The sequence below is a fragment of the Octopus bimaculoides genome, chromosome 5 (assembly GCF_046866305.1).
Source record: "Octopus bimaculoides isolate indiv1 chromosome 5, ASM4686630v1, whole genome shotgun sequence".
In the NCBI taxonomy this organism is placed as follows: domain Eukaryota; kingdom Metazoa; phylum Mollusca; class Cephalopoda; order Octopoda; family Octopodidae; genus Octopus; species Octopus bimaculoides.
In genome coordinates this window covers 23,012,738-23,026,885 of record NC_142932.1, presented here as the reverse complement: position 1 = coordinate 23,026,885, position 14,148 = coordinate 23,012,738, and the positions used below count along the sequence as shown (strand labels likewise).

Sequence of the window (14,148 nt, the reverse complement as noted above, 5' to 3'; positions counted from 1 at the left end):
TTTACATATTGCAGATATTTTTGTGAACACGTGATTTGTTAGCAATCACTAAGAATAGTAAATTTTTATTTCTGTACGGGGGGTACTCTTTTACTTGTTTCAGTCATTTGACTGCGGCCATGCTGGAGCACCGCCTTTAGTCGAGCAAACCGACCCCAGGACTTATTCTTTGTAAGCCTAGTACTTATTCTATGGGTCTCTAATGCCGAACCGCTAAGTTACGGGGACGTAAACACACCAGCATCGGTTGCAAAGCGATGTTGGGGGACAAACACAGACACACACACACACATATATATATATATATACATATATACGACGGGCTTCTTTCAGTTTCCGTCTACCAAATCCACTCACAAGGTTTTTGGTCGGCCCGAGGCTATAGTAGAAGACACTTGCCCAAGGTGCCACGCAGTGGGACTGATCCCGGAACCATGTGGTTCGTGAGCAAGCTACTTACCACACAGCCACTCCTACGCCTATGATGTAATTGAAAAATTCCTGGCTTTGAGCAAAAGAAAATACAGGAGGTTCTTTGATGATTTTATCCAACATATTCCCCTCTCAGATTCACACACTTATTGCAGCGGTCCATCAATTTTTCTAAGCCCAGTAAAAGAACTCGGAAGGTTCCTTAAAGCCAGGAACTTTTCAGCACCCCCTCATATATTCATCATTTCGTGGGCAATGTCAGTTTACCCAGTTGAGATTTAACATTTGTCAGATTTAATATACATCTCAATGAACATTCGGCCGAGATAATCAATTAAGAAGTCAAAAGACAATCTATCCCTTATAATCTGTCTGTAGAGTATAGACAGAAATATATGATGAGTGTGTATGAACGTGTATGCATGTGCGTGTATTTGAACATTTTCAATATTGGAGATAAAGAGAGAGTTTCGGCTGTTGCAGCTTCTAATGCAGATAAGATGGATTTAAAATATCAACCCATAATTTCATTCGTGCTGCGATAAAGGATTAGAATTAATCAACGGATTTAAAGGGCTTTGCTATTATTTTGATTCTTTTTTTTTCACTGACAAAGGTTGTTATTGGTTAATGAAGTTCACTTTGTATTGTTTCATGGCCAGTGTTACTTACTGCCTGTCATGAGACACTATTTTATATGAATCCTTGTTATTGTTAGTGTTGATTTTTTTTTTTTTTTTGTGTGATTGTTATTGTTGTCGATGATGCTTAACCAGTTCTGATTGAGCAAACTTATGGAAATTAAGACACCAAGATATTCTAATTAAGACACCAAGGAAATTAAGATATTCTAATTAAGACACCAAGATATTCTAATTATGAAACATATTGTAAATTCTGTATCGGATGAAAAAATATTTTGGAAATTTATAAAGTGTAGGGGTAACAATATCTAGTAAAAAGAAAAATAAATAGATACGGCACTTGCTTCAAATAAAGACCAATTATTTATTTATTTATTTATTTATTATTATTATTTTGATAATTTAGATATAGGCGTGGTTGTGTGATTGGAAATTTGGGATCTTTTCCCTTTCAACAGCAGATCGAGAAATTAATTTTTTGTAACTAAACACTTTCAAACATCGGACACTGGTAGAATGTGTCATATAAAACATCTTTTACTCTTAGTTGTTGTTGAGAAAAGTTTATATCTTCAAAGTTACTTCGTGTTAAAGTTGTCGTATTTCGGTAATTTCAACCAATCAATGACGTGTATTCAGCTGAATAAAATTACTGCCGTTGTTTGTCAACAACAACTATTGTCGGTGTATATTGCCGTTCTGTTATTCATTCTGTAGGCATTTAACTTCGTTTTTGTTGACTACTAGAAGATTTGGATCTTTTTTAAAACGGGGGCCACATTTTTCATTAACGAAACACTTTGAAACTTGGAACACTGGTAGAATGTGTCATATAAAACATCTTTTTCTCTTAGTCTTCTTTAAAAAAAAAAAGAAATCCATAAGTTATTCCATGTTAAAGTCGTATTTCTGTAATTTCAACCAATCACTGACGTCCATTCAGCCGATATACATTAAGTGCCGACTACATAAACAAACGATTCTGAAACAATTAACCCTAACCCTAACCCTAGGGTTAGGGTTAGGGTTAGGGTTAAAGCAAATTTAAAATGAAAAAAGCAAATAAAACGAAGGTATGGAGATTAAATACGCTTTACATCGCTTAATCAGCCAAAGGAGTAAATGTAAACAACTGAATACTTGTCAGTGATTGGTTGAAATTATCGAAATAAGACAATTTTTTACATGAAATAAATTCGAATACAAAAATATTTTTCTGTTCTATAACACAAAATAGATAAGTATACGAAGTTTGAAAGTCTTTCCGTACCAAAAACACTACGTAAAACATTAATGAAAAATGTGGCCCCCATCCGAAGATTTGTGGAAAGAGAAAAAGAGAGGGGGGGGCAGAAAGAAAGAAAGAGTCTAGGCAAGTAGAGAGGGTAAGAGCTATGTAGTTCTTCGCATAAGATGTTTCCTCCATCGACGCCGAAAGAAAGAAGGAAGACCTGAATTTGGTTACCGTATTTATTTATATATGTTGGAAAGTTGTATGTTGGTCAAAGAACATCTCTCTTGTACTACATTTTACCCAAGAATGTTAACTTAAACAATAGAACCCTAGAGTGACAGTTGACTCTCATAAATTTCTAAGGGCAAAAGTTGAAAACAGTAGGAAAGGAACAGATGGAAAAATTTAGATTCGGTTTCGAATCTTGCCTAAGTATCTATTGAGTTATTCATTACACACGTGTGAACGTGTGTGTTTGTGTGAACGTGTGTATTTATGTGTGTGTGTGTGTGTGTGTGTGAACGTGTTTGTGTGGGGGGAGTTAGTATTTGTCTTCCATCGCCGCTTGACAACTGGTATTGCTTTGTCTAGATCCCCTTCACTTAGCGGTTCGACAACACAATAAGTACTTGTCTTTCGAAATAAGTACTGGGATCGATTCGTTTAACTAAAACCCTTCAAGGCTGTGCCCCAGCGTGGCCGCAGTCCGATGACTGGAACAAGTAAAATCTAAAAGATAAATCAACCGTTTTAATAAGTTGTAGGGAAGTGGTTATACACCATTAGGTGTACACCGCTTCCGTACATTAAATTTCTAGAAGAAACAACGGAACGCAGATTCTGAACAACATAACAATATTTATTTACAGTGGAATTCAGTTCACGCTTGGAGGGAATTCGGTAGCTCGTCGCCCTCGGTTACTGAGACGCCTCCTGAATGATTTCCGTGGTTATTTGTGAAGCTCTGGTGCTGACATGTGAGAGAGCTCTGTTGGACGTCTTGGCTCGATGGAGATCAGTCAACGAAGAGACTGAGAAAAGGCGCCAAAGCTGGGTGTCGAACTCTACGCATGCGCATGAGACTCTTCCTGTATTCCTTCCGGAACTAGTCCCTGCACATGCTTGGATAAAACTCCGGACATTGAACATATAACAGTTGTCTGCTATAAGTTATCACTACAAAGTCTTTAATCTATAAACGATCATTTATTCTTTTCTACTCTAGGCACAAGGCCCGAAATTTTGGGGGAGCGGGGCAGTCGATTAGATCGACTCCAGTATTCAACTGGTACTTAATCTATCGACCCCGAAAAGATGAAAAGCAAAGTCAACCTCAGGGGAATTTGAACTCAGAACATAAAGACAGATGAAATATCGCTAAGCATGTCGCCCGGCATGCTAACGTTTCTGCCAGTTGACCACCTTATAAATGAGCGTTTATTGACCAAATGTTTCGTCTAAATTTCCATCTGATAAAGTTTGTTTATTTTCGTTATCTTTCAAAACTGAATAAAAAAAAGAAAATTATTGAGTCTAGATGATGTTCCTTAGATTTTAATGGGAGGGTATGTAACTTACCTGGTGATCTCTAAGAATCACTACCTTAAATTCTATTTCCAAACTGAAACAATTTCCAGTTAGTGTAAAATCTTAAATTTTTTCTATTACACAAGAAAGCGTCTTTATGAAACATTAAAACAGCTCTTCTTGACATATTACTGTGTAGTGTTATTAACGTTTTGGAATTGATAATTAAAAGCAAAATTAGCGCGTTTTTAAAAGCAATTAACATTTTCTATCCTGGAATATTTTTTAGGGGAGGAGATTAATCGACTACAACGTCTCCAGTGCTCAACTGGTATTTTTTTTTTTATCGACCCCGAAACGAGGAAACTCTTAAGTCAACCTCAGCGGAACACACACACACACACACACACACACACACACTACATTTAGCTGACGATAATTCTTGTACAAAATATTATTAAATGATGTCCTTATTTCACCTGTTCAAGAAATTGCATACTGTTCGACAATCGGAAAAAAAACAGGGCTTCAAAAAAGAACGTAGGATATATACAAATTTGATCTATAGACTCAAGTATTCGGTTTTTTTAGCTACCTATTCATCTTAATATTTATGATTTTTGCAATGCATTGACTGTGTACTTTTAACATCCGACCTTTTTATGTTCTAGAACTGATTCAAACTATCTCATACAAATATATGCTTTAAATTTATATATTTATATATTTATATATATATATATATAACATACAAAAATAAGAGGAATGACCAGCAAAGGTGGACTCCTATATGCTAGAAATAGATGCCGAATCATCTAACCACGAAAAATATGTTCTCAGTAAAAATTTAGCGACACAACAGACTGTAAAAGGGCAAGACAAATGAAAAAATACTAAATAAAAAAACGATTAACCTACGTACCATGGTTTCACCTGTTAAAATTTAGATAAGTAAATATCTGCAGGATCATCAGCGTAGTCTGTCGATTTATAAAATATAATTTCCAGAACTAGACACAAGACGTCCACCCGAAAGGGAGCACGTGTACAGTTCTACAAATTACATTCAGTGTATCCTTTCAAATGTCTTCAATCTGGCGCGTTAAGTCCGGAAATAACTCTGCAGTTAATAAATTTTTGCAGCTAATTTACCGGTTTGAGAACATCATTATTTAAAATTTATTAATAAGGGTAGAAATTGATATTAATCAATTAAAACCAGTGGTCTAGCATATTAAAAAAATCCGAAGATTAAAATTATATTACATACAAAAATAAAAGGAATGACCAGCAAAAGTGGACTCCTATATGCTAGAAATAGATGCCGAATCATCTAACCACGAAAAATATGTTCTTAGTAAAAATTTAGCGACACAACAGACTGGTCATTCCTCTTATTTTCACAAATTTAAATATTCGATACGACATATTTTTTAACGAGTTTGACTCTCGGGAAAATGTTTATAAATTCCTCCGTTAATATATATCGATAAAAAGGCAGTTATTATTTAATATCACAATTACGCTAGAAGTAGATGTCAAATACCTACAATCCACTCAAAAATGTGTTCTCTATATTCAGCCACGTGGGCGGCTGGTCTTTTCAGTAGCGCTTAATTATAATTATATACCTAAAATTTAATTTTACCTATACGGTCATTTTTATGCGCTAGGCCACTGATATAATCATTTTGATTATATATTTACCTTATATATATATATATATATACATACATATACATATGTATATATATATATATATATATATATATATATATATATATATATAGTTTCAAAAAAGAAAAACGACAAAAAAGCAACAAAAAGCAACAACGCGAGGACGTGATACAGATTGTGTTATTGGACACTCGGGAAAGGAAAGAAAGAGAATTTGACGTTTCGAGCGGAGCTTTTCGTCGGAAACATAGGAAAGTCCAAAGAAGGGAAGACGGAGGACGAAAAAATCGCCAACGATATCCACGAGGTTACATTGTGGATATATATATATATATATACATGTGGTTGTTTATGGCCGGTCAGAGAGTGGCCATTGTTTTCGCATCTATAAAAGCGCTTAGCTGCATAGGCGACTCGTCAGACTCAAATGGCCGGAGGCACATGACCTGTCTTAAGCGCTTTATAGGTGCGAAACCGATGGCCACTCTCTGACCGGCCAATAACAAACAATTTTCTACATAATATTTTACAATGTGCTTCTTTTTCGGATATATGAACTACTGACCTATATACATGCGTGCGCTGCGCGTACGTGTGGGGGGTGGGGGGCATGCGCGTGTAAAGTGTATCTTTTTTCTATTTTCTTTTCTTTACTTGTTTCAGTCATTTGATTGCGACCATGCTGGAGCACCGCCTTTAATCAAACAAATCGACCCCATGGCTTATTCTTTGTAAGCTAAGTACTTATTCTATCGGTCCCTTTTGCTGAACCACTAGATTACGGGGACGTAAACACATCCAAACAACCACATCGTTCCAGGTTCAGTCCCACTGCGTAGCATCTTGGGCAAGTGTCTTCTACTATAGCCTCGGGCCGACCAAAGCCTTGTGAGTGGACTTGGTAGACGGAAACTGAAAGAAGCCCGTCGTAGATATGTATATATATATATATATATATATATATATATATATATATATATATATATATGTGTGTGTGTGTGTTTGTGTGTCTGTGTTTGTCCCCCACCATCACTTGACAACCGATGCTGGTGTGTTTACGTCCCTGTAACTTTGTGGTTCGGCAAAAAGGGACCAATAGAATAAGTACTAAGCTTACAAAGAATAAGTCCTAGTGTCGATTTTCTCGACTAAAGGCGGTGCTCCAGCATGGCCGCAGTCAAATGACTGAAACAAGTAAAAGAGTAAAAGAGTATGTATCAGGCACGTGCCGTCAGTAATTACTCAGGGTGGGTAGTTGGTGACCTTTATGTAAAATACACAAAAAAGAAGCGAAACACAGGCGTGCGACTGAGTTGAAGACAGATTTACTTCTGCCTTTACAGCACATAAGGAAAACGGTGTTGTAGGAGTGTACGCAGTACGTGTACTGCAGCAATACTATGCATAGCTTAAATACTGAAATTGAAAGGTAGGAGCGAATTATACCTACCTAGTCTACAAAAGAATGAAATACTTTGCATTTTATGCATAGTAATCAGAGTAACCTTCATAATTTTATTTAATTTATTGCATATTTTGTCATGAACAGAAAATGTTGCTATCGATCTATTTTATTCAAGGTAAGCACTACCTATCTTGCCTACCTAGGCGGCACGTCCTTGGTATGTATGTATGTATGTATGTATGCATAAATGAATGTATGTATGTATGCATAAATGAATGTATGTATGTCAGTATTCAGTTTATTTCAAGATTTCTTGCCAATAGAGAAAGAACTGGTTTCTAACCTAGATCCAAGGTTCCTACATTGGAATTTCAACATGAACAACAGGGTATTTTTGTATGTATGTATGTATGTATGTATGTATATATGTATATATGTATGTGCAGATTTGTATGTTTTATGTATGTATTCTGATGTATATAGTTGATTATCTAGACATGCTCATGTATATCTAAATGATAAATTTCTGGAAAGTTTTACAGATCTTTACAGCTCCAGTGATAGATTGGATCTGTAGTCTTCGAATTAGCTTTCTCCTTTCTGGTTTTGAGAAGCTTAATTTCTCAATATTGGTATTTAGGCAGTGTGTTACATATACCAGGGCCCCAATAATTACAGGTATAAACCTGAACTTGTAATCTGGATAGAGTAACTGCAGATGTATGTATGTGTGTATGCATGCATGTATGTATGTATGTATGTATGTGTGTATGCATGCATGCATGCATGTATGTATGCATGTATGTATGTCTCTTCTATTTTTAATTATTATAAATCTTCCACTGAGGAGGGAGCCGGTTTCCAACAACGATACAAGGCTCCATCTTTGGGATGTATGTATGTATGTATGTATGTACGTATGTATGTGTGTGTGTGTATGTATGCATGCATGCATGCATGCATGCATGTATGTATGTATGTATGTATGTATGAATGTATACATGCATGTATGGACGTATGAGTAACAACGTAGTTTAATGGCATAATGCTTCGGAGAAATGACTGAAGAACAATATCTGTTTGATTATACTGGTGAACAAGTATTTTTCATCAAGCATATATCAAGGTGTATTTAATGTAGTTTTTAATGCTGATTTCAAATATGAATCATATGAGAGTATAGAACTTTTACTTCATGAAATGCATGTGAAAGATACTCATGGACAATATGTGGAGATTTAAAAATCATTGGAATGTTAATGAGAATGAAGCCAGGTTTTACAAAATACTGTTGTTTCTTGTGTCTATAGTTGGGCAACTGACAGACATTCGGAATCAAACTGGAAACTAGAACATCGTACCAGCCAGGACTGTCTCACGTCGAGAATACACCTCTTGTAGATCCATATAATGTCCTATTGCCTCCTTTGCACATAAAGCTTGGACTGATGAAACAGTTTTTAAAGACACTAGGGAAGAGAAATGCCAGAGACTTTGAGTATATTGCAGAAAAGTTACCCAAAATCACACAGGCGAAGTTGAAAGAGGGTGTCTTTGTCGAACCCCAAATTAGAGAAGTACTGTGAACATCAAGACAACACTGGATGAACTGGAACTGCCTGCCTGGAATGCTTTCAATTGGATCTGTGAGAATTTCTCGGGCAACAAGAAGGCAATGGACTACAAGCATGGCATCAAGAATCTTCTGAAATGTCATTCAGCAATGGGTTGTTATATGTCACTGAAAGTTCACTTATTGGACTCCCGTCTGGATTTCTTCGCAGATAACCTTGGAGCAGTATCTGATGAACATGGTGAAAGATTTCACCAGGACATTAGTGCTAAGGAGAAACGTCACCAAGGCTTCTAGAATGACAGTATGTTTGCTGACTACTGCTGGACACTTTACTGTGATCAACCAGATCAGGAACACCACAGGAAATTCAAATTACAATGTTTCTAACTCTGTTGTTCTAATTTTGTTTTGTCTGAACCATTTTCTGTGTTTTCACTCTTTGTAGAATGATGATGATGATTTTTAACTCAACAAACTCATTTACTTTCTAAAAATAATATGTCCTTATTTATTACGTTAATGATTTCATGCATACAAATATGTAAATATTTGCATGTATCTACTGAAAAACTGATATGTGCTGCATACAAATGGAGTGAAATTTTGAAATCAGCATGAAAAATTAGTCTAAAAAAGTTGGTTTGCATTCATAATGAGTATAATACATTTAATTTTGTTGACCAGTGTTATTAATATGGCCATTTATTAAGATGATAATAATATTAGTCATTACAATGTATAAGATATATACAACTTCGTCGAGTTGCTTGTATATACACAGCTTGTTTGTTGATCTCCAGTCCATTTCGAATGATAGTAAGTAGTTTCCTTTGGTAATCATTTGTTAAGAAGGAAGAATTAACAAATGCTGTGAAACAACGTCAACATCATAGATATAGAATGATATTGGAAGATAAGATTCAAAGAATCAAGGCATATACAAGGCTATCAATAGGCCAAGCATAGTTATAAACATCATTGGGCTCCTTTAATTAAATAGGAGAAATTGTAAGGCCAAAAACCATAAATAATTAGGTTTAAAGCTTCAAATTTCCATCATATAATACCTCTTTCTCTTTGTCCAAGCCCTCATCAACTTTTCAGGTTTTACTTGATAAGGAAAATTTGTTTAAAGGTGGATGAGAATAGTGGGGTCAATAGAATAAAGTACCAGTCAAGAAATGGGGTCAATGGAATTGACTAACTCCTCCTTCTAAAATGTCTGGCCTTGTGCCAAAATTTGGAAGAATTAAAAAAGGTAGTAAATTGACAGAATTGTTAGCACACTGTACAAAATGCCCAGCAGCATTTTTTTTTAGCTCTTTACAGTCAAGTTCAAATACCACCCAGATCAGCTTAGCCAATCATCCTTTCGGGGTCAATAAAATAACTACCAGTTGAACACTAGGGTCAATGTAATCAACCATGCCCCTCCTACTAAAATTGATGGCTTTATGCCAAAATTTTGAAACCATTATTATTTTTATATTCTCTTTTTTCTTAGTTCATTATTTCTCTTAAAGTAATATTTACCATCTATGCTTCTCAAAATGTTTATTTCCTTAGTTGTCTCTCTCTCTCTCTCTCTCTCTCTCTCGCCATTTTGCTTTCACTTCTCCAAATTATTGTTTATATTTGAAACTCTCTAATTCAAGAAATCCTCCATAATTCCTCAAACACATTTCTCCACTTCACACTAATTTTACATCTCGTAGTTTTCTCACTTTTATACACTAAGAACCTTAATTATTTTGACCATAAAATTTACACCCATTCTTCTTTTTTCTTATTCATTTTCTTATTTTTTTCTCTCCTTTCTCTCTCATCTTCAGACGTTTTCCCATCTTTGTTTTTTAATAAAATCTAATTCATGGAAATTTAAACATAATTGATATTATATACTCCATTCAAATTTGAAAATAATTGACATAATTGATAATTGTGTGTGTGTGTGTGTGTGTGTGTGTGTGTGTGTGTGTGCATATGTTACCTTCATGCAAGCTGCATATTTTGTTTCCAATCTTCTGTGAAAACACATCTGGTTATAGGGAAAAATTACTTTACTTGGAAACAGATGTGATGAGTGTTGCTGACAGGAAGGGCATCTGGCTGTAGAAAATCCACCCCAACAAATTCTATCCAACCCATGCAAGCATGGAAAAATAGATGTTACATGCTGATGATCCTCACCATGAGATATATCATCATCATCATTTAACGTCCATTGTCTATGCTGGCATGGGTTAGACCAGGACTAACAAGCTGGAAGGTTGCACCAGACTCCAGCCTGATTTGGCATGGTTTCTACGGTTACACACACACACACACACACACACAGATATATATATATCGTTGTTGTCGGCATTAATTCATATCCGTGTAGTTAATCTGTAGCAAGTAACTGAACCACTTCATCCTGATGGGTGTGAAGTATGCCAATGTCTGAGGTGACTGTTTAGGCCAAGGACAGTATAGAAGAGTTGGTGGTGGGAGCACTTATCGCAGAGGGGGGTTGGCAGGAGACAAGGATGTGCAAGTCGATCTTTGCATTTTTGCCTCTTGACATCTGTTATTTTTCATTTAGTCTGACATACCATCACTTTGGCACTGTCTCCCAAGTATTTGGGTCAAGGGAGTAGTGGAGGAGATTGGCCTTGAGCTGGTCTCAGAAACGGATTTGGGAGCCTCCATATGGTCTGGTGCCTGAGGCCAACTCTACAAAAAGGTGATGGCAGGGAGACACGCCTGAGACATACATATGAGATGTCCTGACGGTGTCATGCTAACTTCAATGCTGGGCAGTCCGGCCTAAAGCAGAACTTCTTCATTGGTAATATAGTCCTTTCATTGAAACCTCATGATTGCTAATGAACTTGTTGAAAAGGAATAAACATATTTACTGGTGGTGGGGCTCCATACATAAAGGGTAGAGTAGTTGAATAAGCCATTAAGAGCAAAGACTTGAGGTCTTCATCAAATCACTATTTCATATGTATATATATTCTTATACTCTTAATATCTGCATCAATTTAAAAATTGCATATATAATAATAGAGATATGTAAGTAATTTATCATTTATTATAAAATATAATAAAATAAATTATTTATACATGCTTATTAAGGTGTGAAATAATCGCTGTTAAATATGAATATTCAATAATAAAATTAATTTTTATCATAGTATATTTCTCTCTTTATTTATAATTTTATACACTTGTTATGTTTTCCTTTGTGTTTTGTAGCATGTTACATTAAGGAACATTTTTTGTGAGTACCATCGGATTAGTTGAATCCATGCATTGTGGTTTATATATATATATATATATATATATATATATATATATATATATATATATATATATATATATATATATATATATATATTCAATTAGAGGTTGGATAAGCCTCATTAAGGGATAGTAATGTTCCATATATTTAACACCTGATAATATAGTGATATATCTTTTTTTCTGCCTCTGATGAGACTCTGCTTTATAAAATGATTTAATTATCACAATTATAATCTTTAAAGTATGAATCAAAACAGCTGTAAGAGATTGTTTATTTTTGCAGTTAAAAAATATACTTATTAATTGATTTATCTCCATCTTCTTATATATATATACATATATATATATATATATATATATATATATACACACACACACACACACACATACTATACACTAATATAAACTGTTGGCAATTAGATACCATTACCTCTTATAATGAAGGCTCACTAGTTTTAGTTGACAGCTCCTGTTACTTTGGTGGCCTAATCACCAGCTGTGGTGGGAATTGCAAATATATAATAGACAAGGTAATGGCAGGTAGAAAAAGTCAAGTGATCTATTACTTATGAAGACCACAAAGACATTGCATCTCTAAGTGACACTTGTATATCATGTGTGATATTGCATAGCAGCAAAACATGGGATATTAGATGTAGGGGTTGCATATTAAAATCTGAAAAGAAAGGAATTAAGAATGCTCCCTTGATTGTGTATCATTACAATGTATGCATAACTGAACATACAGGAGCTAAGGAAGTAAAAATATTGGCATAAAAGGAATCAGCTGCAATGTTGAAGAGAGTGAGTGCTGGTAGGGACATGTGATACCCATTTTGGATGCCAATTGAATGAAGAAATTCTGAGTAATACAAATCAAGATTACTCTTTCAGAAGCAGACATGGAAAGAAGTAGTGAAAACACATGTTGGTCTGCTGAATCTGAAAGCTGATGATGACAAAGGACCACATCATGTGGCCAAGACATTATGAAGGAGAAGATCTGTTTAACCCTTATGAGCATAGGGAAAAGAATATAGAATGATGATTGTGAGGATGATGATGATGATGACATATATATATATATATATATGTATACATATATATATATATAAATACACACACACACACACACACACATATTCATACACACAGACACACACATATATAAACACACACACAAATATATACACAGATAGATAAAGAGATAAATAGAGAGGAGTAGAAAGAAAGAGAGAGAGAGAGAGACCATAGCCAATGCATATTCATAAATACACACTTATGCATATGTATACAAGTCTTGCCACATTTTTTTTTATCATACTGTATATATGTATTTTAGAGATCACTGTAGTTTACACTTTTACACTGTTATACATTGTGTTTTCTGTACTCTGTTTATCATTTTGTCCACGTTTTTTTTTTTGAAACGTCCTGTACCCAGATATGCATCTATATATACAGGTAGATGTATGTACATACATGTGCATATATATGCATATACTCATTTATTATTTGTATATATATATATATATTTCGTTTTTAGATTTGGTTTGCAAGATTCTTTATGTGAGTTTGTGTGTTGAAGCATATTCTGTTGTGTCTGGGGAGAGTCATTTTCTTTTTGTGCCTTATAATTTAACACACTCACCGGTAAAATTTCCACGTATTCCATATTTTATTTTTATTTATAAAAATAAGGAATAAGTAGAAATTTTACCGGTGAGTGTGTTAAATTATAAGGCACAAAAAGAAAATGACTTCCCAGACACAACAGCATATATATATAGACCAATGGCATAAGTAAATTTATATTCTACATAAAATATAAATTTATTTATGCCATTGGTCACTTTATCTCATTCTTTTATATATATATATATATATATATATATATATATATATATATGGGCAAGAAGTATCCACCCAGATACACGCACTTACACTTCAAACCACACCTCTTCTTATCTACTCACAGATTCATATATGCTCATACAAATATCATACATTCAGTTACACAAATTCATATGTATCAGAACATCAGTGAGCGACCATATGCTTAATAAAAGGCAAAATGTCACTGTAAAACCTTACAAACAGTACAAAATACTTACAATCTTTGTCCATGATGGCAATTTTTTTTTTCCTTCCGGGCCTTCAAACAAATGTATCCTTATGTACTTTATGTTCCGACTTCCTTATGAGCCCTTTTTTTTTCAGAAAATATGTATATATATATATATTTATATATATATATACATATATGTGTGTATGTATGTGTGTGTGTGTGTATGTGTGTGGGTCTACTTGGTTTAAATGCTAGAAATATAGTGTCTGTATTTGTGAACAGAATAAGTAAGAC

The 14,148-nt window shown here is 34.6% G+C and overlaps 1 protein-coding gene across 1 annotated transcript in view; it reads right to left on the bottom strand.

Annotated features, from left to right (window-relative positions):
• The window catches only part of LOC106881308 (tetraspanin-6), a 42,458-nt gene extending 28,310 nt beyond the window's left edge, over window positions 1-14,148 (bottom strand). Inside the window, exon 1 of the mRNA XM_014931645.3 lies at window positions 13,901-14,148. Coding sequence (XP_014787131.1) covers window positions 13,901-13,913 — 13 coding nt within the window. The 5' untranslated portion in view covers window positions 13,914-14,148. The remainder of the gene's footprint in view (window positions 1-13,900) is intronic.